Consider the following 25,503-nt stretch of genomic DNA (forward strand, 5'->3'; position numbering starts at 1 on the left):
AAACAAATTGACTTTCAGAATGCTTGTAGAGAAGGGCACTCAACATGTACTGCACTGACACAAATGACTGATAATTGGTTGAAAGAAATTGATCAAAAAAACATTGTGGGAGCTATACTGTTAGATTTCAGTGCAGTCTTTGATATTATTAACCATAACCTGTCATTTAGAAAACTAATGTTTGTAAACTGTCATGGTCAAAACATACAGTGCCTTGCGAAAGTATTCGGCCCCCTTGAACTTTGCGACCTTTTGCCACATTTCAGGCTTCAAACATAAAGATATAAAACTGTATTTTTTTGTGAAGAATCAACAACAAGTGGGACACAATCATGAAGTGGAACGACATTTATTGGATATTTCAAACTTTTTTAACAAATCAAAAACTGAAAAATTGGGCGTGCAAAATTATTCAGCCCCCTTATGTTAATACTTTGTAGCGCCACCTTTTGCTGCGATTACAGCTGTAAGTCGCTTGGGGTATGTCTCTATCAGTTTTGCACATCGAGAGACTGAACATTTTTCCCAATCCTCCTTGCAAAACAGCTCGAGCTCAGTGAGGTTGGATGGAGAGCATTTGTGAACAGCAGTTTTCAGTTCTTTCCACAGATTCTCGATTGGATTCAGGTCTGGACTTTGACTTGGCCATTCTAACACCTGGATATGTTTATTTTTGAACCATTCCATTGTAGATTTTGCTTTATGTTTTGGATCATTGTCTTGTTGGAAGACAAATCTCCGTCCCAGTCTCAGGTCTTTTGCAGACTCCATCAGGTTTTCTTCCAGAATGGTCCTGTATTTGGCTCCATCCATCTTCCCATCAATTTTAACCATCTTCCTTGTCCCTGCTGAAGAAAAGCAGGCCCAAACCATGATGCTGCCACCACCATGTTTGACAGTGGGGATGGTGTGTTCAGCTGTGTTGCTTTTACGCCAAACATAACGTTTTGCATTGTTGCCAAAAAGTTCAATTTTGGTTTCATCTGACCAGAGCACCTTCTTCCACATGTTTGGTGTGTCTCCCAGGTGGCTTGTGGCAAACTTTAAACAACACTTTTTATGAATATCTTTAAGAAATGGCTTTCTTCTTGCCACTCTTCCATAAAGGCCAGATTTGTGCAATATACAACTGATTGTTGTCCTATGGACAGAGTCTCCCACCTCAGCTGTAGATCTCTGCAGTTCATCCAGAGTGATCATGGGCCTCTTGGCTGCATCTCTGATCAGTCTTCTCCTTGTATGAGCTGAAATTTTAGAGGGACGGCCAGGTCTTGGTAGATTTGCAGTGGTCTGATACTCCTTCCATTTCAATATTATCGCTTGCACAGTGCTCCTTGGGATGTTTAAAGCTTGGGAAATCTTTTTGTATCCAAATCCGGCTTTAAACTTCTTCACAACAGTATCTCGGACCTGCCTGGTGTGTTCCTTGTTCTTCATGATGCTCTCTGCGCTTTTAACAGACCTCTGAGACTATCACAGTGCAGGTGCATTTATACGGAGACTTGATTACACACAGGTGGATTGTATTTATCATCATTAGTCATTTAGGTCAACATTGGATCATTCAGAGATCCTCACTGAACTTCTGGAGAGAGTTTGCTGCACTGAAAGTAAAGGGGCTGAATAATTTTGCACGCCCAATTTTTCAGTTTTTGATTTGTTAAAAAAGTTTGAAATATCCAATAAATGTCGTTCCACTTCATGATTGTGTCCCACTTGTTATTGATTCCTCACAAAAAAATACAGTTTTATATCTTTATGTTTGAAGCCTGAAATGTGGCAAAAGGTCGCAAAGTTCAAGGGGGCCGAATACTTTCGCAAGGCACTGTATATAAATGCAATTGTTGTAAAGATGGGGAGAGGTCTGTCAATAATAAAGAGAGTCTCTAGTTTTATCTTATCTTGATTAATGTCCAGTCTTCATATGGTAAAGTACTGCAAAGAAAGACCTAGTTAAGCTGCAGCTGGCCCAGAACAGAGCGGCACGTCTTGCTCTTCATGGTAATCAGAGGGCTAATATAAATAGTATGTATGCCAGTCTCTCTTGGCTAAGAGTTGAGGAGAGTCTGACCTGCATCACTTCTTGAGTTAGAAACATTAATGTGTTGGAAATTCCAAATGGTTTGCATAGCCAACTTACGCACAGCTCTGCCACACACACTATCTCACCAGACATGCCACCAGGGGTCTTTTCACAGTCCCCAAATCCAGAACAAATTAAAGAAAGCATACAGTATTATATAGAGCCATTATTGCATGGAACTCCCTTCCATCTCATATTGCTCAAATGAACAGCAAACCTGGTTTCAAAAAACAGATAAAGCAACACCTCACGGCACAACGCGTCTCCCCTATTTGGCCTAGATATTTTATGTGTACAGTCGTGGCCAAAAGTTTTGAATGACACAAATATTAATTTCCACAAAGTTTGCTGCTTCAGTGTCTTTAGATATTTTTTGTCAGATGTTACTATGGAATACTGAAGTATAATTACAAGCATTTCATAAGTGTCAAAGGCTTTTATTGACAATTACATGAAGTTGATGCAAAGAGTCAATATTTGCAGTGTTGACCCATCTTTTTCAATACCTCTGCAATCCGCCCTGGCATGTTGTCAGTTAACTTCTGGGCCACATCCTGACTGATGGCAGCCCGTTCTTGCATAATCAATGCTTGGAGTTTGTCAGAATTTGTGGAGTTTTGTTTGTCCATCCACCTCTTGAGGATTGACCACAAGTTCTCAATGGGATTAAGGTCTGGGGAGTTTCCTGGCCATGGACCCAAAATATCAATGTTTTGTTCCCCGAGCCACTTAGTTATCACTTTTGCCTTATGGCAAGGTGCTCCATCATGCTGGAAAAGGCAATGTTCGTCACCAAACTGTTCCTGGATGGTTGGGAGAAGGTACCGTTCTTTATTCATGGCTGTGTTCTTAGGCAAAATTGTGAGTGAGCCCACTCCCTTGGCTGAGAAGCAACCGCACACATGAATGGTCTCAGGATGCTTTACTGTTGGCATAACACAGGACTGATGGTAGCTCTCACCTTGTCCGGACAAGCTTTTTTCCCGATGCCCCAAACAATCGAAAAGGGGATTCATTAGAGAAAATGACTTTACCCCAGTCCTCAGCAGTCCAATCCCTGTACCTTTTGTAGAATATCAGTCTGTCCCTGATATTTTTCCTGGAGAGAAGTGGCTTCTTTTGCTGCCCTTCTTGACAGCAGGCCATCCCCCAAAAGTCTTCGCCTCACTGTGCGTGCAGATGCACTCACACCTGCCTGCTGCCATTCCTGAGCAAGCTCTGTACTGGTGGTTCCCCGATCCCGCAGCTGAATCAACTTTAGGAGACGGTCTGGCACTTGCTGGACTTTCTTGGGCGCCCTGAAGCCGCCTTCACAACAATTGAACCGCTCTCCTTGAAGTTCTTGATGATCCGATAAATGGTTGATTTAGGTGCAATCTTACTGGCAGCAATATCCTTGCCTGTGAAGCCCTTTTTGTGCAAAGCAATGATGACGGCACGTGTTTCCTTGCAGTTAACCATGGCTGACAGAGGAAGTGAAAATTCATATTTGTGTCATTCTCAAAACTTTGGGCATCGACTGTATGTATTGATTTGTAAGCTATGGGTGAGGTTGTTAAATGTATATAGTTCTGTCCTTGAGCAGTTCTTGTCTATTAATGTTCTGTAATATGTAATGTTTCATGATTTGTGTGGACCCCAGGAAGAGTAGCAAATTCCAATTAGAATATAAATGTCACGGCCGTCGAATGAAGAGGATCAAGGTGCAGTGTGGTGAGCGTACATATTCCCTTTATTTATATGACGCCGACAAAAACAATAAACAACCGTGAAGCTAAAGGGCTATGTGCCACAAACAAAGTTAACCTCCCACAAAGACAGGTGGGGAAAAGGGCTACCTAACTATGGTTCTCAATCAGTGACAACGATAGACAGCTGTCCCTGATTGAGAACCCTACCCGGCCAAAACATAGAAATACAAATAATAGAACTAAAGAACAGAATACCCACCCCAAATCACACCCTGACCAAACTAAATAGAGACATAAAAAGGCTCTCTAAGGTCAGGGCGGGACGGTAGGTGCGGACTCCGGCCGCAAAACCTGAACCTATAGGGAGGGTCTAGGTGGGCATCTATCCGCGGTGGAGGCTCACCCCGCTCCACCACTGGCTCACCCCACTTTGGCGGCACCACTGGTGCGGGGGCCCTCTTCGCCGCGGGCCCCGGACTGGGCACCCTCGCCGCAGGCCCCGGACTGGGCACCCTCAGGTGCTGGGCACCCTCGCCGCGGACCCCGGTCTGGGCACCCTCGCCGCGGGCCCCGGACTGGGCACCGTTGCTGGGGGCTATTTGCCATGGATTATCACTGGAGGCTTCATGCCATGGATCATCACTGGAGGCTTCTTGCCATGGATCATCACTGGAGGCTTCGTGCCATGGATCATCACTGGAGGCTACGTGCCATGGATCATCACTGGAGGCTTCGTGCCATGGATCATCACTGGAGGCTTCATGCCATGGATCATCACTGGAGGCTTCGTGGCATGGATCATCACTGGAGGCTTCGTGCCATGGATCATCACTGGAGGCTTCTTGTCATGATCATCACTGGACTGAGGAGACGTATGGGCAGTCTGGTACGTGGAGCTGCCACAAGGCCCACCAGGCTGGGGAGACATACAGGAGGCCTGGTTCTGGCAGCAGGCACAGGACTCACCAGGCTGGGGAGACATACAGGAGGCCTTGTCCTTGGCAGAGGCACTGGATACACTGGGCCGTGGAGGCGCACTGGAGGTCTCGAGCTTAGAGCCTGCACAACCCATCCTGGCTGGGTGGTTATCTTCACCCTGCAAATGCGGAGAGCTGGCACAGGACGCACCGGGCTGTGCAGACGTACCGGAGACACAGTGCCAGAGCCGGCGCAGGATATACTGTGCCGAGGCGGCGCACTGGAGGTCTGGAGAGCAGGGCTGGCACAACCCGTCCTGGCTGGATGTTCACTCTAGCCCGGCAGATGCGGGGAGCTGGGATGTATCGCACCGGGCTGTGAACGCGCAGTGGAGACACCGTGCGCTCCACCGCATAACACGATGCCTGACCAGTACGACGCTCGCCACTGTAAGCACGGGTAGTTGGCTCAGGTCTATAACCCGACTCTGCCAATCTCCCCGTGTTCCCCACCCAAAAATTATTATGGCTGCCTCTCTGGCTTCCTTGCTAGCCGTGTTCCCTCGTAACGATGCCGTTCCGCCTTTGCTGCCACCAGCTCCTCCTTGGGATGACGATATTCCTCAGCCTGCCTCCAGGGTCCTTTACCATCCCAAGTCCATGAGTCCCCCTTACCACGCTGCTTGGTCCTTTTGTGGTGGGAGGTTCTGTCACGGCCGTCGAATGAAGAGGACCAAGGTGCAGCGTGGTGAGCGTACATATTCCCTTTATTTATATAACGCCGACAAAAACAATAAACAATCCAAAACAACCGTGAAGCTAAAGGGGTATTTATTTTACTAGGCAAGTCAGTTAAGAACAAATTCTTATTTTCAATGACGGCCTAGGAACAGTGGGTCAACTGCCTGTTCAGGGGCAGAACAACCTTGTCAGCTCGGGGATTCAAACTTGCAACCTTTCGGTTACAAGTCCAACGCTCTAACCACTAGGCTACCCTGCCGCCCCGTTTGTGGCTATGTGCCACAAACAAAGTTAACTTCAGGTGGGTAAAAGGGCTACCTAAGTATGGTTCTCAATCAGAGACAACGATAGACAGCTGTTCCTGATTGAGAACCCTACCCGGCCAAAACATAGAAATACAAACAATAGAACTAAAGAACATAGAATTCACACCCTGACCAAACCAAATAGAGACATTAAAAGGCTCTCTGAGGTCAGGGCGTGACAGTAAAAGCCTCAGGCTTTCAGGCTGATCATGTTCAGACAGCCTAGCTATACTGGAAATATAGGAATACAGGTTGACATGATTCAAAACATATCGTGCAGTAAATGTTTAATACTATGTGCATTAATTCCATTAACTGGGAATTCCAATTCAATTCCAATGCAAAAAGTCAAAACAGTCTAATTCCAATTCCATGACTTGAAGATTGTTACATTTAATTTAATTCAACGTAAATTCTCCACTTCATAAGTGATTTCAAGAATTGAATTGGAATTTCAAATTAATTTGGAAATGACCCCAACCCTGCTGTCAGTCTTTTACCACACCCTTACCAACTGAGCCACACAGACAACAGAGCTTCAGACATTCTGACACTCATTTACATCTAGATATGTACTCACATGTGACTCAGTTATGGAACCAGACACGGTGTGACACAGTGGTGAAACCTTGACTTTAGTGATGTTGCATTCCTCTTTTATTTGAAGACAGTAAATCATTCTCTAGAGATAAGAAGGACTCTAACCCTCTACCAGTGTTGGGGAAGCTGACACTAAGTATACAAAACATTAGGAACATCTTCCTAATATTGAGTTGCACCCCCTTTTGCCCTCGGAACATCCTCAATTCGTTGGGGACATGGCCTCTACAAGGTGTTAAAAGCATTCCACAGAGATGCTGGCCAATGTTGACTCCAATGCTTCCCACAGTTGTGTCAAGTTGGCTGGATGTCCTTTGGGTGGTGGAGCATTCTTTTTTTACCCCCTTTTTCTCCCCAATTTTGTGGTATTCAATTGTTAGTAGTTACTGTCTTATCTCATCGCTTCAACTCCCATACGGACTCGGGAGAGGCGAAGGTCGAGAGCCATGCGTCCCCAGAAACACAACCCAACCAAGCCGCACTGCTTTTTAACACAGCGCGCATCCAACCCTGAAGCCAGCCGCACCAATGTATCGGAGGAAACACCGTACCCCTTAGTATACTACCTGTGGTGTCAAAGGTTGTTGAAAAGTGTGTAGCAGAACAACTGATTGCCCACCTCAACAACAGCCCCTTCACATTACACACCATGCAGTTTGGCTTCAGAGCGAAACACTCCACAGAAACGGCCAACTGCTTTCTTCTGGAAAATGTGAAGTCCAAGATGGACAAAGGGGGTGCTGTTGGGGCTGTGTTTCTGGACCTAAGGAAGGCTTTTGATACTGTTAACCATGAGATTCTCATCACAAAATTGTCCAAGTTCAACTTTTCCCCTGATGCCTTGAGATGGATGAAATCATACCTTGAAGGCAGAACTCAGTGTGTCAGAGTGAGCAATGAGCTGTCGCCCACTCGTAGCTATGATGTGGGCGTGCCCCAAGGGTCAATACTGGGGCCCCTCCTGTTCAGCCTGTACATTAATGATCTACCTTCTGTCTGTACTGGGTCTGAAGTTCAAATGTATGCAGATGATACAGTGATATATGTGCATGCAAAGAGCAAACAACAAGCTGCACAAGAACTCACTACTGTAATGGTCCAGGTTACAAAGTGGCTCAGTGACTCGTGTTTGCATCTCAATGTGAAAAAAACTGTTTGCATGTTCTTCACAAAGAGGGCAACAGATGCTACTGAGCCAGATGTCTATGTGTCAGGGGAGAAGCTCCAGGTGGTATCCGATTTTAAGTACATTGGCATCATACTTGATTCCAACCTCTCTTTTAAAAAGCATGTGAAAAAGGTAATTCAAATAACCAAATTCAACCTAGCTAATTTCCGATTTATACGAAATTGTTTGACTACAGAGGTAGCAAAATTGTACTTCAAATCTATGATACTCCCCCACTTAACATACTGCTTGACTAGTTGGGCCCAAGCTTGCTGTACAACATTAAAACCTATTCAGTCTGTCTACAAACAGGCTCTCAAAGTGCTTGATAGGAAGCCCAATAGCCATCATCATTGTCACATCCTTAGAAAGCATGAGCTCTTGAGTTGGGAAAATCTTGTGCAATACACCGACGCATGTCTTGTATTCAAGATCCTTAATGGCCTGGCTCCCCCTCCACTCAATATTTTTGTTAAACAGAAAACCCAGACATATGGCAGCAGATCCACAAGGTCTGCCATGAGAGGTGACTGTATAGTTCCCCTAAGGAAAAGCACCTTTAGTAAATCTGCATTCTCTGTGAGAGCTTCCCATGTCTGGAATACACTGCCATCAGACACACATAACTGCACCACATATCACACTTTCACGTTTTGTGCGCGGCCGTCTGCGACAGAGCCTGGGCTAGCTACCATGTTCAAAGGCACTTAAATCTTTTGTCTTGCACATTCACCCTTTGAATGGCACACATACATAACCCATGTCTCAATTGTCTCAAGGCTTAAAAATCCTTCTTTAACCTGTCACCTCCCCTTCATCTACACTGATTTGCAGTGAATGTAACAAGTGACCTAAGGAATCATAGCTTTTACCTGGTCAGTCTATGTCATGGAAAGAGATGGTGTTCTTAATGTTTTGTACACTCAGTGTAGTTTACCAAGCTACCAATTACTTCACACTGGAAGAGGTTTAGCTACACTAAAGCTAACCTTTAAAAAATATAGTCTACTTAAATAAGTTACTTTGAGAAAGTAGTTCACTACATCCAAACTACTTTCTGAAAAATTATCATATGAGTTTAAATCTGAAATGTCATAGACAACAAATGACAAGAACTACTACTACTTAAAGCTAAACTGTAAACTAGGTGTTAAGTATCTACTATGATGACTACTGAATTCATGATCATGTTTGGTACTTTGGGGTAATATTTTAACAGCATTTGTAATTTAGCTTATTAAACACACAAACGATTTTAAAGTGAGAATTAGGCAGGTCTGATGCCGAAAAAGAAAGGAAATTATTGCCCTTCTTACCCATATTTTATGCCAAAGTGTGGTGTGTAGTTCCAGTAGTTAGCTACACCACTACATGGCAACACGTAATTAACAACTGAAAACAGAACCTTTTAGTTAAACTGCCACCAACCTCTTGCAAAACATAGTTAAATGACTAGTTGAACTCTCCCCAACACTTTACTCTACATGACACCTGTCCATTGACCAATCCATCTATGGGTTATAGAATAGTTCATGCCATATAAAGATACTATTAGTCCATAGTAATGGCTACATTTTAATCTCATTCTGGGTGTTAAATGTTATGCCGAAAAGTAGCCATGTTTTGCAGGCTTATAGACACATGGTCGCATACACGCTAGAACGAGACTAGCTTTTAGTAACCTGTGCTTCCACCTTGTGTTGGAAGTATACATGACAACACAAAACTCCACAAAACACAGTCCACATACCGTACAATGCTGTTAGGGGGCGTGTATTGGTCTCCTGTCCCATCTCCAGTACATTAATAGAGAGGCCCCTGAGTGACCAACCTAAAATCCAACTGACCTCTCTAGCCCTGACAGCTGACCTTTGACCTTCTCCCATCATCCCCCCAGTGCCTCCGAAGCCAGTGCACCTCCAGAGCCAGGTGACGGTGCCTGCTGGCCCCCTGCTGGCGCTGGGGCGCGTGGAGAGAGGACTCTTCAGAGCCACCATGGAGGAGGGAGGAGGAGGGGCGGTGACTTGGAAGAGCCGGGAGAAACCCTCCAAAGTCTTGGACCTCATCAACCACTTTGAGGAGAACAGGTAGATCACCAAGCAGGGGAAAAAAAGTGGAGTACAGAGTGGGTAGGGGAGAAAATGATCAATTAAACCCTAACCGAGATACAGCCCTAACTCAAATATGTGTGAAATGATTGCGCTTGTGTGTTCTTGCTCTTGTGAATGTGTAAAAGAGTATACTAACTGCTAAGAGAGAGAAAGAGAGTAATTCGACATGGATACATCTATTTACATCACACCTTATCGTAATAAACAAAAGACCTTATTCAGGCGGACATGAGTAGTGTGACGTCAAACCTTAATGCAAACGGAGAGGTTTATATTCCCTAATATCCCTTACTATTTAGAAGATGAACTAAAAAACACAAGTCACTTTCAGCCCTTTTTTGTTGATATTTCTTCAGAAGAAAGTTTTAGACAGAGAGATCAGCTTGTGTTTCATGAGTCAAAGCGTTAGTGGAGGATGAAAAGAGATTCGTACACAGCGGAAAATCAGCTCCCTCACTTGTGGGAGAGAGCTCACTGCTGAAAAGAGGTAGGATTTTAATACAAACTTCATATCATGTTTGGATTCCTGTCTCAGATTGTTAGATTGGCTCCTTGATCAAAAGGTTTGACTATGTGAATCTGTCTATTGTCATTTGTCCCACAAGGGCAAGGATAAGTGTTTCCTCTACCTCAACACAGCCATTCTCAAAACGGCATTAGTTGTGATTTCAATAAACAAACACTTGTTGCTAATTTATTATAAGAACTGTAGGAATCTATTGTGTCATCTGTCTTCATCTATTTTCCTATGACTTTAAGATGTTTTTTGATTTCATTCCTGCTTGGTTACAAGTCTGAGTGGTGATTTTAGCAGCATGTGAAGAGACCCATTAGTGAGCGCTTGAGAGGCAGAAACAATGGTGCCCTTGTGTGAAACGCTTATGCAGTGCAGTCCAACAGCATTGAGCCAGCATCATTACCCCACTCCATCCAGCACTGCCAACCGAGGCCTCTACAGGCCAACTAAGATCTCTGGAGCTACAAACTCACCCTCAGAGTGAATTTATTTCAGCAGAAGAAGGACAGCCTATAAGGAATAGAATTAGCGTAGTTATTCTTAGGAGAGGAAACCTGGAAATCCAGCATGTGAAGCTATTAATGTAGCAATAAAGCCTCCCTGTTAATTTACATTTTAGTCATTTAGCAGACGCTCTAATCCAGAGCATTTTACAGTTAGTGCAATCATCTTAAGATAGCTAAGTGGGACAATCACATATCACAGGCATAGAAAGTATATTTTTCCTCAATAAAGTGAGGTTCTGAGGTGTCAGAACAGAGTGCTCGGGTTGGGGTGTAGGGTTTGAGCATAGCCTGGAGGTAGGGCGAGGAAGTTCCTCTTGCTGCTCCGTAGGTAAGTACCATAGTCTTGTAGTGGATGCGAGCTTTGACTGGAAGCCAGGGAGTGTGAGGAGGAGTGGGGTGACATGAGAGAACTTGGGAAGGTTGAAAACCAGGTGGGCTGCAGTGTTCTGGATAAATTGCAGGGGTTTGATGGCACAAGCGGGGAGCTCAGCCAACAGCAAGTTTCAGTAGTCCTGACAGTTGAGGACAAGTGTCTGGATTAGGACCTGCGCCGCTTCCTGTTTGAGGTAGGGTCATACTCTATGTATGTTGTAGAGCATGAACCTGCAGCAGCTAGTCAATGCTTTGATGTTTGCAGAAAATGACAGGGTGTTGTCCAGGGTCACACCAAGGTTCTTTGCACTCTGGGAGGGCGGCACTGTGGAGTTGTCAACCGTGATGGAGAGGTCTTTGAGCGGGCAGGCCTCCCCCGGGAGGAAGAGCAGCTCCATTTTTGTCAAGGTTGGGCTTGAGGTGGTGGGCTGACATCCAAGTTCAGATATCTGCCAGGCACACAGAGATGCATGCCGCCACCCGGGTGTCAGAAATAGGGAAGGAGAAAAGTAGTGTCATCCACATAGCAATAGGAGAGACCATGTGATGATGGAGCCGAGTGACTGTGTAGAGAAGAGGAGATGGTCTAGAACTGAGTCCTGAGGGACACCAGTAGTGAGAGTACGTGCAGACATAGATCCTCTCCACATCACCTGGTAGGAACAGCCCGCCAGGTAGGATGCAATCCAAGAGTGTGCAGAGCCTAAGACGCTCAGCCCTGAGAGGGTGGAGAAGACGCTCTGATGGTTCACAGTGTCAAAGGCAGCGTATAGATCTAGGAAGATGAGAACAGAGGAGAGAGAGCCAGCTTTGGCAGAGCAGAGAGCCTCCGTGACACAGAGAAGAGCAGTCTGGTTGAGTGACCCGTCTTGAAGCCTGACTGTTTAGAGTCAAGACGATCATTTTGAGAGAGATAACGAGAATGTTGATCAGAGACAACACGCTCAAGTTAGAGAAGAGGGAGTGAAAGGATGAAATGTCTTCCGGAAGTTTAGTTTTCTTCCATTTTCGCTCAGCTGCCCGCAGCCTCATTCTGTAAGCTCGCATTGAGTCACTCAGCCACGGAGCGGGAGGGGAGGGGCGAGCCGGCCGGCCGACTGGGAGGAAAGGGGACAGTGCAAGTCATAGGATTCAGAAAGGGAGGAGAGTAGGGTCGAGAGGCAGAATCAGGAGACGGGAGGGAGAAGGATTTAGCAGAAGGGAGAGATGATAGAATAGAAGAGGAGAGAGTAGTGGGAGAGAGAGAGCGAAGATTGCGATGGCGCATGACCATCTGGGTAGGGTTGGAGAAAAGGGAGACAGAAAAGGAAATCTAGAGAGGGGGTTGCAGTGAGATTAGTAGGCGAGCAGTCTCTAGTAAAGATAAGGTCAAGCGTATTGCCTGTCTTGTGAGTTGGAAGGGATTGAGAAAGGGTAAAGTCAAAAGAGGCAAGGAGGAGAAAGAGAGAGTTGGACAAAAATGAAACGAATGCAGACGTTGAGAGATTGAAGTCGCCAAGTACGGAGAGCGGTGAGCCATTGTCAGGAAATGAGCTTATCAAGGTGTCAAGCTCATTGAGGGACTCTCTAAGGGTTCCTGGTGGGCCATAGATGACAATAATGTTAAGCTTGAGTGGACAAGTGACAGTGACAGCATGGAATTCAAATGAGGAGATGGACAGGTAAGAGAGGGAGAAAAGAGAATCTCAATTTCGGAGAAATTAGTAGACCTGTACCACCACCGTGATGACCAGATGCTCTCGGGTTATGAGAGAAAAACATAGTCAGATGAAGAGAGAGCAGCTGGAGTAGCAGTGTTCTCTGGGGTGATCCATGTCTCCATCAGGGCCAAAAAGTCAAGGGACTGAAGGGCAGCATAGGCTGAGATGAACTCTGCATTCTTGACCACAGATCGGCAGTTCCAAATACTGCACTACACAGCTGATTCAAATAATCAAAGCTTGATGATGAGTTGAATTAGCTTTCTAGTGCTAGGGCAAAAACCAAATGTTCACCCAGGGGGTGGCCCCAGGAAACCCTGCTCTGGCTATAGAATGAAGCACACTGAGATGGAGCCTGAGAAGCTGGTTATATAGACTCCGAAAAGAGGTGAAACCACTCCCCCTCCAATACAGCCACTGATTACCAAAACAAGTCACAAATTGCTCCGCCCCTTGATCCTGGTTGATGTGTCAACATTTATCTGCAAAATATGAGCAGTCAGCAGTTCACACACCAAGTAGGCCACTGTACAATGTATAACACAGTATAGTGTTATAATTATACTACTGTATACATGCTGAGGTGCATTAAGGTGAATTGGTCTTCTGTACATCTTTTGGAAAGTTAACAGAATTTTCTAAAGCCAAGTTTATGAGGAGAATATGTGAAACATATTGCCTCACTCAAGCGTTTCAATGGCCTTTCCCAATGTGCGTCTTTCTATAAATAATGGGGCCAATGTGTGACATTGGGATAAAAATGTCAATGGTTTGAAACAAAAATAAAAATGTTTTTCATGCAGTTCCACAGTGAATATATGCAAATTGGCCCATGACCACCTACACAACAACATAGGTCTGGCACAATACATCCTTTCAGTAGGGTTCATACAGAGGTCGACCGATTGATTTTTCAACGCCGATACCAATTATTGGAGGACCAAAAAAGCCGATACCGATTAATTGGACGATTTAAAAAAATAATAAAATATTTGTAATAATGACAATTACAACAATACTGAATGAACACTTGTTTTAACTTAATATAATACATCAATAAAATCAATTTAGCCTCAAGTAAATAATGAAACATGTTCAATTTGGTTTAAATAATGCAAAAACAAAGTGTGGTGGCTGTTTATCAGCGGTGGTCTCTGACTTCTTCCTGTTCTGTCCCTCTTCCTCTCCTCTCACAGCCAGTCGGAAACCAAGAGGGAGGGCTCGCCACTGAAGCAGCTTAGTAAGTCCCCCCTCTGCAGTCCGGCTCACTGGTGCTACCAGAGACAGTCTGAGCCCAAACAACAGGACAACAACTCAGGCTCTGTCCCAGGAACGCCACAGAATGCTCACAAACCAGCGGCTAACGGGGTGCTAGCCCAGATGGACAGAGACAGGTACAGGGAGAGTGGATCCCTCCTGAGGACAGACACTGCCCTGGTGAATGGGGACATGGGGGACAGGAGCACAGAGCAGAGTGGGGATAACTCCCCTACAAACACAGAGACAGAGACCAATACAGAGACAGAGACCAATACAGAGACAGAGACCAATACAGAGACAGAGACCCATACCGAGACAGAGACCCATACCGAGACAGAGACCCTTCCCGAGACAGAGACCCTTCCCGAGACAGAGACCCTTCCCGAGACAGAGACCCTTCCCGAGACAAAAACCCATACCGAGACAAAGACCCATACCGAGACAGAGACCCATACCGAGACAGAGACCCATACCGAGACAGAGACCCATACCGAGACAGAGACCCATACCGAGACAGAGCCCCTTCCCGAGACAGAAACCCATAACGAGACAGAGACCCATACCGGGGAGGACAGTGAACCTACAGGAGACCCCCAACCGGAACAAAGGAAGGAGGAGGCCATTGTAGAGCAGAAGGTACCGGTAAGTGTCTGTGGGGGGGGGGGGGGGCAGAGAGTTGAGTGGACAGAGAGTTGAGTGGACAGAGAGTTCATGTCAGTACAGTGTTGGTGTTTCTGCATGTGTTTTCCCTAGCACATTTATGTATATCCCCATGTCAGATGTTTCAGGATCTTTGCCCATTAGAGCTATGTGCTGTCTCATTTAACTGACTTCACAGTCTACTGTAACATCACAGCCCCTTTACTACAGTACACACAAGGGTTCTGCGGCTGTCCGCATAGGAGAACCCTTTTTGGTTACAGATCGAACCCGTTTTGGTTCCAGGTAGAACTCTTTTGGGTTCCATGTAGAACCCTTTGTGGAAAGGGTTCTAAATGGAACCAAAAGGGGTTTTTCAAAGGGTTCACCAATGGGGACAGACGAAGAACGCTTTTTGGTACTAGATAGCACCTTTTTTTCTAAGAGTGTAGCCTTTGTCTCTGCAGTGTGTCTGGTTCTTACTGACTGAGTCTGCTACTGCTGGGTGTTATTTTCAGGACTGAACTGAACCTCCCTGTGGGAGGCCTTGCTGCTGCCTGGCTGAACGCCTCGTGATTATAAATATCTGTCTCTCAGATTAGTACGTTCACTCAGCAGTGAATGGTAGTGTATGAGACGTGGGCTTTAGCTAGAGTTAAAGTGGATCCTATGCTTCATGGCTTATCAGTCTATACTGTATCTATGTTGGTTACTTGACATACTAAGCTAGCAGAGAGAGAATAGGACCATGGGTGGTAGAAATGTTGTGTCTTTTTGCTAAAAGCAGTACAGAACATACAGTAGAGCTGGGGGTGTGTTTTGTCAGTTTTAGCAGGACAGTGTACCTTCAGTAGACCACTATACCTATAACATATACACACACGTAAGTCACTTTGGATAAAAGCGTCAGCTAAATGGCATTTATTATTATTATAAGCAAGCTGAGACAGAACCGTTGCAAGTGGTTTCTCAATGTGTGAAACATTCAGCTTGCTTGGATATTCTTCCAGTAAACACACTCGAAGTTATACTTGACTAGTAACCAAATTACAGTCAGTCTATTCGTGTGGATTTTGGGTGGAGAGTTCAAGGAAGCACTGCTTTGAGGTAGAATAATTTGTAATACTCTGGGCATCAAATACAGTAAAGGGTTTGAATGTTAATGAACTACTTTGTATATTGTGATAGGGAAGAATAATACATTCAAGGTAATAAATATGAGAATAAATAGTTGTACAGAGCACCGAGCAAGACAACATTCCTCTCGAACAATACATGTGGGATACACACAAAGAATCCATCTATATCAATGAATAGAGGAAGTGAGCATTCGTTCTCTGTTCAGCCCTAACAATCAGAATCCTGCAGAATCTTGATAACTATTTTTTTTTTTTTAATAAAATGCTACAAATGTTTACCCCTTTTCCTCCCCAATTTCGTGATATTCAATTGGTAGTTATAGTCTTGCCCATTGATGCAACTCCCGGAAGGACTGGGGAGAGGCGAAGGTCGAGAGCCATGCGTCTTACGAAACACGACCCTGCCAAGCCACACTGTTTCTTGACACACTGCTCGCTTAACCCGGAAGCCAGCCGCACCAATGTGTCGGAGGAAACACCGTACAACTGGCGACCGTGTCAGCGTGCATGTGCCTGGCCCGCCACAAGAGTCGCTAGAGCACGATGGGACAAGGACAACCCGGCTGGCCAAACCCTCCCCTAACCCGGACGATGCTGGGCCAATTGTGCATTGCCTCATGGGTCTCCCGGGCGCGGCCAGCTGCGACACAGCCCAGGATCAAACCCGGATCTGTAGTAACGCCTCAAGCACTGCAGTGCCTTAGGCCACTGCACCACTCGGGAGGTCCAGAATCTTGATTTCTTAAGTATGTGGGAGACACTCGTTGGTCGGTGTTTGACATACTGTTCTGTTACAGTAACACAGTGACAGGTTCCCCTGCACACAAAGCACTCTGACACTGTGAACAGAAGTTCTCTCTTCCAGCCTTTCTGTTTTGAGGATATCCACCACCAATACACACAGGAACACATAGTTCAAGCAGCACTCCTATTTAAAAGGAACATAAAATATAGATTGAACTGAAAGTCTTTGTTGTCTTAATGTTAACATTGCTGTGTTGAAGCACACATTTTTTTTTTTAAATGATGCTGTTGTAGACCTCTCTGGGGAAGTGTGTTTGTGTCTGCTATAACAAAACGGGATCCTAGCGCAGCATGAGGACAATGTGGGAGTGAGCATGACCTTCAGGCTCAGAGTTCAACAGCTCCTTTAGTCCCAATTGTCTAACCTGACTTGAACACAACATATATTATTTGTCAAGGGGCCCTTTTCACCCCCTCTAGCTATAGGAATATGGCCATGTCTATGAACTGTACATGCAGTATGCATCTTCCCAACTTGGCCCACAGCCAACTGACATACTTCTCTCTTCTGTGTTTCAGGAGACCAATGAACAGAAGCTGCACAAGATTGCCAAGGAGCTCCTGAAGACGGAGAGAGCCTACGTCACACGGCTCAACCTGCTGGACCAGGTGAGTGTGTCCCACTGTCCGTCCAGGGTTCTGTCATTTCAGGGTTCTGTTCAGTAGGTAGAAAACGTTTTGATACTGTGAGAAACAGGGAGGTTTTACCTTAACTTATCACACCGACATTCTGTTGTTGGACATGGTGTGTCCTACTGAACACTGACCCGGGTCTACCTCAGCATGAATAGAAGGCAGTGTTCATTATTATGATCAATTCAATGTGTTTAACTCACCTGGCCATGTTGTGCCACCATGCAGGTGTTCTGTGCCAAGCTGATGGAGGAGGCTCTGAAGGGCACGTTCCCTGTTGACGTGGTGAAGAACATCTTCTCCAACATCTCCTCCATCAACACCTTCCACAGCCAGTTCCTGCTGCCTGACCTGGAGAAACGCATGGGAGAATGGTAAGCTCCTCATGACTGACTGGCCACACAGTTATAGACTCTGAACACAGACCCTTTCAAGTGCATGCGCTCACAGATTTCACCCCTGAGAATGCATGAAAATACGATAAAAAATAATATTACTAAGATGAGTAACAATTCAGCCTGTGACTCATTCAGATTCACTCAGACACAGATGTAATAAAGGGAAGTTGTGGTTTTGAAATGGTCTGTCCATTGAAAAATCATGGTTGAGTCATCCTCCACTTGGAGTTTCAGGGTTAAGGGATGGTTACCTTGAGGTCCCTATCTAACGGTCACCCCTCCCTACAGGGAGTCCACCCCTCGCTTGGGGGACATCCTGCAGAAGCTCACACCCTTCCTGAAGATGTACGCAGAGTACGTGAAGAACTTTGACAAGGCCATGGAGCTGCTTAAACAGTGGACGGACCGCTCTCCACAGTTTAAAGCCATCATCCAGGACATACAGGTACGAGTGTAGATTCTAAACACAAGGCCTGATTCAAAAGTGCACAGGTCTGCTGTTGTGGATTAACCATATATAGGAATTATATAACTCCATAGCAATTCTAGGAATTATATGATCTGAGTTTGGGACTACAGCGCTGCGATAATTTACCTGTGTATATACAGATTTCTGCTGCAAGGGGTCTCATTTGGTTTGCAAGGAGAAAGAAATCTATTGATATCTCACTATTGATTTGTACTATGAATAGTCATCATGGAATGGAACAATTGAATCATTTATGGTTGTGTCAACTGGTCCTGTTTGATGGATATTCATCTAACAATTTGTGTGGTTTTACTTTTAAGCCTTGAACCTTGAAGTGACAGTGGACTGTTTTATTTTGTGTGTTTCAGAGTCAGGAGGCATGTGGTTGTTTGACGTTGCAGCACCACATGTTGGAGCCGGTACAGAGAGTTCCCCGTTACGAGATGCTGCTCAAAGACTACCTGAAGAAACTGCCTCAGGACGACCCCGACCACCGAGACGCAGAGAGTGAGTACACTGGAGTGCTTTTACTAGTCCTAATCTGAACACTATAGAGCAGGAGTACATAGAATTTGACAAGACTTTCTTGTGATTATAATCATGTAATTACTTCACACACACATTTTTTTTTTTAAAGTAGAAACATTTGCCTTACATTGAAAACACACAAAACTGTTTATAGTTATAGAACATTTTTATTACACCATTAATTTCATTTTCATAAGGTCAAAGTTCATCATTCCTTCTTTCCATGTTCCTCAGAGTCATTGAACATCATCGCCATGGCAGCCACACACTCCAACAGTGCCATACGAAAATCTGTGAGTATCTGCAGCACACCACTCTTAAAATCTTAAATAAAATCTGGACCCGTATTCAAAAAGTTTCTCAGAGTAGGAGTGCTAATCTAGGATCAATTATGCCTCTATGATTTTTACGAATAAGACAATATGGACGAGGGGGACCTGATCCTAGATCAGCATTTCTACTCATTTGCTTTTTGGCTAGTGCTTGAACCCAACCAAGATTTTTGAATACAACTAAAACCCCTTCCCTGCTCAGGAGAATATGAAGAAGCTGCTGGAGATCTATGAGATGTTAGGGGAGGAAGAGGATATTGTCAATGCCTCCAATGAGTTCATCAAGGAGGGACACATCCTGAAGCTGGCTGCCAGGAACACCTCGGCTATGGAGAGATACCTCTTCCTGGTGAGAAATCCACACACACATTTCACTTTCTCTGTACTCAACCAAGTCTGGAGCAATATATTAGCAAAACAAGCATTAATCATGGGTCTTTCTTTGTTCCCCGTCAGTTCAACAACATGCTGTTGTACTGCGTGCCCAAGTTCAGCCTGGGAGGGCCCAAGTACACAGTACGCACCCGCATCGGCATCGAGGGCATGAAGGTTCTAGGGACAACCAACGAGGACTACCCCCACACCTTCCAGGTGTCTGGCAAGGAGAGGACCCTGGAGCTGCAGGCCAGGTAAGCTGTTACATCCACACTTAATGCACCCTATAGAGCCATACATCCAGGTAACTGCCAAAATAAAGGAAACACCAACATAACAAGCGTCTTAATAGGGTGTTGAGCCACCACAAGCCACCAGAACAGCTTCACGGCACCTTGGTATAGATTCTACGTGTCTGGAACTCTATTGGAGGGATGCGACACAATTTTTACACAATAAATTCTATAATTGGTGATTTGTTGATGGTGATGGAAAACGCTGTTTCAGGCACCACTCCAGAATCTCCCATAAGTGTTCAATTGTGTTGAGATCTGGTGACTGAGACACACACGGTATTTTGAAACCCCTCTTTCAAAGTCACTGATCTCTTCTTCTGGCCATGGTAGGCGACTGGGTGTTAATCAAGCATGTTCATTGCTTAATTAACTCAGGGACCACACCTGTGTGGAACCACATGCTTTTAATATACTTTGTATCCCTCATTTACTCAAGTGTTATTTTGGTAGTTAGCTGTAGATAACAGCCCTAGGTTTACTCCACCCTATAGCCAAATGTATTAAAGAAAAACATTTGTTGCCATGATTCTCAAAATAACGGTTAACTGTATACTACAGTCCCACACCCTATTGCTAACTATTTTCACTTTGCACAACCAGAACAGGACGGCCACCTCTCAGAGCCTGGTTCCTGCCTTGTTAGGGAGTTTTTCCTGCATTGCTTGCTCTCTGGGGTTTTAGGCTGGATTTCTGTATAAGCATTTTGTAACAACTGCTGTTGTAAAAAGGGCTTTCTAAGTACATTTGATTGATTTGATTGACTATGGATAACCGGCCTCCCGGGTGGCGCAGTGGTTAAGGGCGCTGTACTGCAGCGCCAGCTGTGCCATCAGAGTCCCTGGGTTCGCGCCCAGGCTCTGTCGTAACCGGCCGCGACTGGGAGGTCTTTGGGGCGTCGCACAATTGGCCTAGCGTCGTCCGGGTTAGGGTCGGTAGGGATCTCCTTGTCTCATCGTGCACCAGCGACTCCTGTGGCGGGCCGGGCGCAGTGCGCGCTAGCCAAGGTTGCCAGGTGCACGGTGTAGCCTCCGACACATTGGTGCGGCTGGCTTCCGGGTTGGATGCGCGCTGTGTTAAGAAGCAGTACGGCTGGTTGGGTTGTGTATCGGAGGACGCAGCCTTCGTCTCTCCCGAGCCCGTACGGGAGTTGTAGCAATGAGACAAGATAGTAGCTACTACAACAATTGGATACCACGAAATTGGGGAGAAAAAGGGGTAAATTTTTTTAACAAAAAATAAAAAATAAAAATGGATAACCAACCAAATTCTTATGATAATTTGACCACATCCTTCTACTAATCCTATGGGGGTTTAAGTACACTACTACAGCTCATCATAGTCCCGTGTGACTCAGTTGGTAGAGCATGGTGCTTGTGGTTTCGATTCCTATGGGGGACCAGTACAAAAAAAAGTATGAAAATGATTGCACCCACTGCTGTAGTTTGCTCTGGATAAGAGCGTCTGCTAAATGGCGTAAATGTAAATGATAAACAGTAGTGTAACATTCCATACAGATATAGGATCTTCATTTGCACCGCAGGAACTGCAGATGAGCTTTGTGATGTACATACATTTCCTGAAAACCCACACGGTTATATTAGTGTTACACTTTTCATGTAGCCTACTTTTGGCCAGCTAATAGCCTAACCATGTTTTTCATTTTTCAGCTCTGAACCAGACAAGGATAATTGGATAAAGGTACATAAACACGTTCTTATTGATTTACACTTATTTCCTGTATGTTCAGCAGATTTGGGTGTGTATTGCTGACCATGTTTCTGTCTGTATATGTGTTCTGTCTGTGTTTGTGTTACTGGTTGTGTTTGTGTTACTGGTTGTGTTTGTGTTACTGTCTGTATGTGTTTCTGTCTGTGTATGTGTTTCTGTCTGTGTTTGTGTTACTGGTTGTGTTTGTGTTACTGGTTGTGTTTGTGTTACTGTCTGTGTATGTGTTTCTGTCTGTGTTTGTGTTACTGGTTGTGTTTGTGTTACTGGTTGTGTTTGTGTTACTGTCTGTGTTGGTGTTACTGTCTGTGTATGTGTTTCTGTCTGTGTATGTGTTTCTGTCTGTGTATGTGTGGCCTACAGGCTTTTCAGAAGACCATTGAGATCTTCCATCAGAAGAATGAGACGTTCAAGTCAGCCTCCAAAGACGTGTTGGTGAGTGTCATCACAGTGAACATGACCGCTGACTCTTCTTGTGCACTGTATGTGTCTAAGACCCTCCTGTGTCTGAGCTACGTGCGTCGATGTGTATTGTTCTCTAGACGGCAGAGCTGGGGAAACGTGCCCCTCGCTGGATACGGGACAATGAGGTGACAATGTGTATGAAGTGTAAAGAGTCCTTCAATGCTCTGACACGACGGAGACACCATTGTCGAGCCTGTGGCTATGTGAGTGAAACGTCCGCTCGACACCATGCTCTCCCTCCCTCTAATCCAGCACCCATTATAACATGTTAATTCTATTTGTGATGCTCAACCCATTTGACTGTTGGCTGTTTGTAAACTAGCCACTGTGTTGTTCGTTCAGTGTTAGACTGATGTCTTCTGTTCCTGTATCAGGTTGTGTGTTGGAAGTGCTCAGACAACAAGGTGGCCCTGGAGTACGACAGCAACAAGATCAACAAGGTCTGTAAGGACTGCTACTCCATCCTGACTGGAGAGGAGAAGTCCGAGGGCAAGAAGAAGGGTATTCTGGAGGTGAGGGACACACACACACACACACACACCTGCATCGGCATGTCTTCTGTGTCTAAACAGCACTCCTCTGTCCCCAGATCGAGGCGGCCCAGTTCTCCGGCAGCAGCATCATGTGTGGCTTCCTGCAGTACTGTGAGAAGAACAAGCCCTGGGGGAAGGTGTGGTGTCTCATCCCAGAGAAGGAGGCATTAGTTCTCTACCTCTACGGAGCGCCACAGGTCAGTCAAGCACCATGTGGACGGCTCATAATAGTGGCTGGAACGACATAACACCATGTTGTTTGATGTATTTGATACCATTCCACTCATTACGCTCCAGCCATTACCACGAGCCCATCCTCCCCAATTAAGGTGCCACCAACCTCCTGTGATGTGGACATTCTCTATAACCACATTTGTTATGAATGAGGACAGGATTTCCTTCACCCTGTGACCTGATTAGCTGAATAGGAGAAACTCCTCTCCCGAGTTCCGATATAAATGATCTCTACCTTTGCATCTCCCCCTCCTCTCAGGATGTGAAGGCCCAGTCCACTATCCCTCTGCTGGGTTACTCTGTGGAAGACAGCCCCCGGCCTGCTGACCTTCCAGCCAGCTTCCGTTTGTCACAGTCCAAATCAGTCCACAGCTTCGCGGCTGAGAGCGACGAGCTGAAACAGCGCTGGCTCAAGGTGATCCGGGTGGCCGTGACTGGGGAGGTGCCCGAGTGCCCCCCTCCCAACGATGCCAACACCATGGCCATGGATGGCGCCCAGGAGATGAGCTCAGACAGCTGAAGATTGCCAGAGACCTATGTGCATTTATGCACACACCACTCCCATGCTACCCTCATGGACACACAGTGTGGAAACTCAGTGCTAGATAAGCTGCCTTCCCTTGCCAATCCACACCTCTCTTCATTCCCTGAGTGGATTCTACCAATCGAGCTGTGCATTCCAATCATCATTAGAGTGGAGCAGGGAGGAGGGGACCTCAGGACGGTCTCTGCTTCACTCAGACAGACAGGCACTATTCAGGACAACCTGCCTGGGGCATCTTGTACACTGAGGACACTAAGGTCCCCAGGCTTTACTGGGGATGCCTGCAGGCCCAACAGATATCCTCCAGCTTCATAGACATGAGTCTAATGATGTGAATCAAGAGACTGGCTGTCTGGACCAGGGTTGGGGTCAATTCCAGAAGTACACTGAAATTCCATTAGGGAATATTTGGAATTGGACGAACCCTGGTCGGTACATTGCATCAGCCCTGTGTACCTGTACATATGTGTTACTCAGTTTTCCCTGACAGGGGCAAATGCATTTGTATGTACAGAGAAGCAATGCTCTCCATATGTTTTGATATCTGAGATGTTGATCCTGTACAATGTGTACATTGAAGTATTTGCAGTGTTTATGCTTTTCATTTTTTTTAATTTAACTTAGAGACATGGGTTAAGTGTTTCAAACTAAAAAGGGTCCTTGGACAGTATCACTAGGAAAGTTATCAGTCCTCACTTCTCCAATCATGTAGTTTCACATCACAGTAGCCAGGAGCCATGTTCTACTGGCAAGAATAGAATGAGTTCCTCTAGAGCCTGGGTCAATGTCCCAGAAAGACTTCAGCAATTAGCCAGAATAGCAATCGAGAGGATCACTCTACACTTTAATTGCTGTAAGTAACCCCATAAGCAAACAGGAAATGATGCAGAAGTGCTCACCCATCCAGAACAGGCTTCAATCCAAACAGGCTGAGGGATGGCCTCTCCAGCCAGGCTAGGCAGTCGGGGTACTCTGCTGCACTCATTCTAAGCTGGATCAACCTTCCTCGCCTTGGAATCCAAGAGAGTCACAAAGTAACCTCTTAAGCAACCACATCCTGGTCACAATAATGTGTTGAAAAGTGAAAAGTGAAGTTGAAAACTTTTACTACTGCTGTGATCATTAGAGGGGCCTTTCTACTCTAATGCTGTATAGTATGAATGAAGACCGACATACACACACCCATAGGGCAGTATTGCGGATGAGAATTAATGGTTGTACAGCTGTAGTTACCTAGCCCCACAGCCCTTTTGTAGACATGTATATATCGGAATATAGAATATACGGTGGGGTTTTCTATGTAACTGACCCATAGGGATGACAGACTACCACTGACCCAGATCCTGTCTTCTACATAGGGAAATCACCCCTCGAAGCGGCACAGAGGTAAACATTATGACCAGGTGGGGAAAGAAATGGAAATGTTTTAAATACTGTACCTAATTTTATTTAAAAAAGTAATTTATCAAATATGCACATGATGATTTAAAATAATTAGCACAAAAGTAATATCCCTCAAATTTCCATGTGTTCTGTCCGACACAGCCAAGCCAGGTAGACTAACAGATTCACTAAGGTTTTCTGTCTTGTCCCTCAATGCAAACCATAGATAGCTGTCCCTCACTCTAGTAAGGTGTCACTCACTCCATCCTGTGATTGCAGAATCCTTTGTATAGAATGGAAGCGGGTAATGTGCCTATAACCTCTGTTCATAGGTTCTACTGTTCCAATTCTCTATTCATGGTCTGAGTGTGACATGGCCTCACTGCACCTCTCCAATCGCAGTTCTGATACAGACAATGCAGAAGAGCACAACAATCCTGTCTTATGAGATCTGAACGTAAAACCAGGTTTTGGACATTTGTCCACTCTCCCGATCCCCCTCCAAGGTTTGAGAATCTACGCACTTTAACGGTCTTAATATAAAGTGTACCTTGTAAGAAAATAAAGTAAGTTTAAGTATTATGGAAGTGTGTCACTGGTTGCTTTGTGAACCAATTCTACTTTCACTACTGGGCATGTTGACCTTTGCAGAAAGTGCAGAGGCCTGTTTTGGTTACCTTTCCTGCTTCCTCTGATCATAAGTCACTCAAATGAGTCCTGTTACAAAAGATGAGACGAACCCTTTGACCTCAAAGCCAGTTCCACTTTTTTTATCGTTCCCCTCTAATCATGGACTGATTTACACCAGGTGGGTGCAATTAAGTATCAGGGAGAACAAAACAAAAAAACAGGCTCCAGACCACGAAGAGTTGAATAGCCCTGCAATAAAATCAATAAATCATTGGAAAATCATTACATTATAGAAAAAAAATCCATTATACCAAAAGGTGTGTTTTGTGAAGAAAATTTAAAAATATTGGGCAAACTACATCAGTCAGACTAACATTGCACAGCGCCCGTCTTAGGAGAGACGGA

General features: G+C 45.2%; 1 protein-coding gene across 6 annotated transcripts in view; it reads left to right on the forward strand.

Moving 5' to 3' along the window:
* The window catches only part of LOC139374228 (FYVE, RhoGEF and PH domain-containing protein 4-like), a 101,282-nt gene extending 76,232 nt beyond the window's left edge, over nt 1–25,050 (forward strand). For all 6 annotated transcript variants that reach the window (XM_071115264.1, XM_071115257.1, XM_071115277.1 and 3 more), the window contains 15 exons: nt 9,403–9,592; nt 13,908–14,613; nt 17,073–17,162; nt 17,415–17,560; nt 17,873–18,029; nt 18,422–18,560; nt 18,816–18,874; nt 19,116–19,262; nt 19,370–19,542; nt 21,252–21,282; nt 21,673–21,744; nt 21,852–21,977; nt 22,149–22,286; nt 22,364–22,504; nt 22,801–25,050. In XM_071115264.1, coding sequence (XP_070971365.1) covers nt 9,403–9,592; nt 13,908–14,613; nt 17,073–17,162; nt 17,415–17,560; nt 17,873–18,029; nt 18,422–18,560; nt 18,816–18,874; nt 19,116–19,262; nt 19,370–19,542; nt 21,252–21,282; nt 21,673–21,744; nt 21,852–21,977; nt 22,149–22,286; nt 22,364–22,504; nt 22,801–23,061 — 2,576 coding nt within the window. In that variant the 3' untranslated portion in view covers nt 23,062–25,050. The remainder of the gene's footprint in view (nt 1–9,402; nt 9,593–13,907; nt 14,614–17,072; nt 17,163–17,414; nt 17,561–17,872; nt 18,030–18,421; nt 18,561–18,815; nt 18,875–19,115; nt 19,263–19,369; nt 19,543–21,251; nt 21,283–21,672; nt 21,745–21,851; nt 21,978–22,148; nt 22,287–22,363; nt 22,505–22,800) is intronic.
* The last annotated feature ends 453 nt before the right edge of the window (nt 25,051–25,503 follow it).

This window comes from Oncorhynchus clarkii, chromosome 2 (genome assembly GCF_045791955.1).
Source record: "Oncorhynchus clarkii lewisi isolate Uvic-CL-2024 chromosome 2, UVic_Ocla_1.0, whole genome shotgun sequence".
In the NCBI taxonomy this organism is placed as follows: Eukaryota; Metazoa; Chordata; class Actinopteri; order Salmoniformes; family Salmonidae; genus Oncorhynchus; species Oncorhynchus clarkii.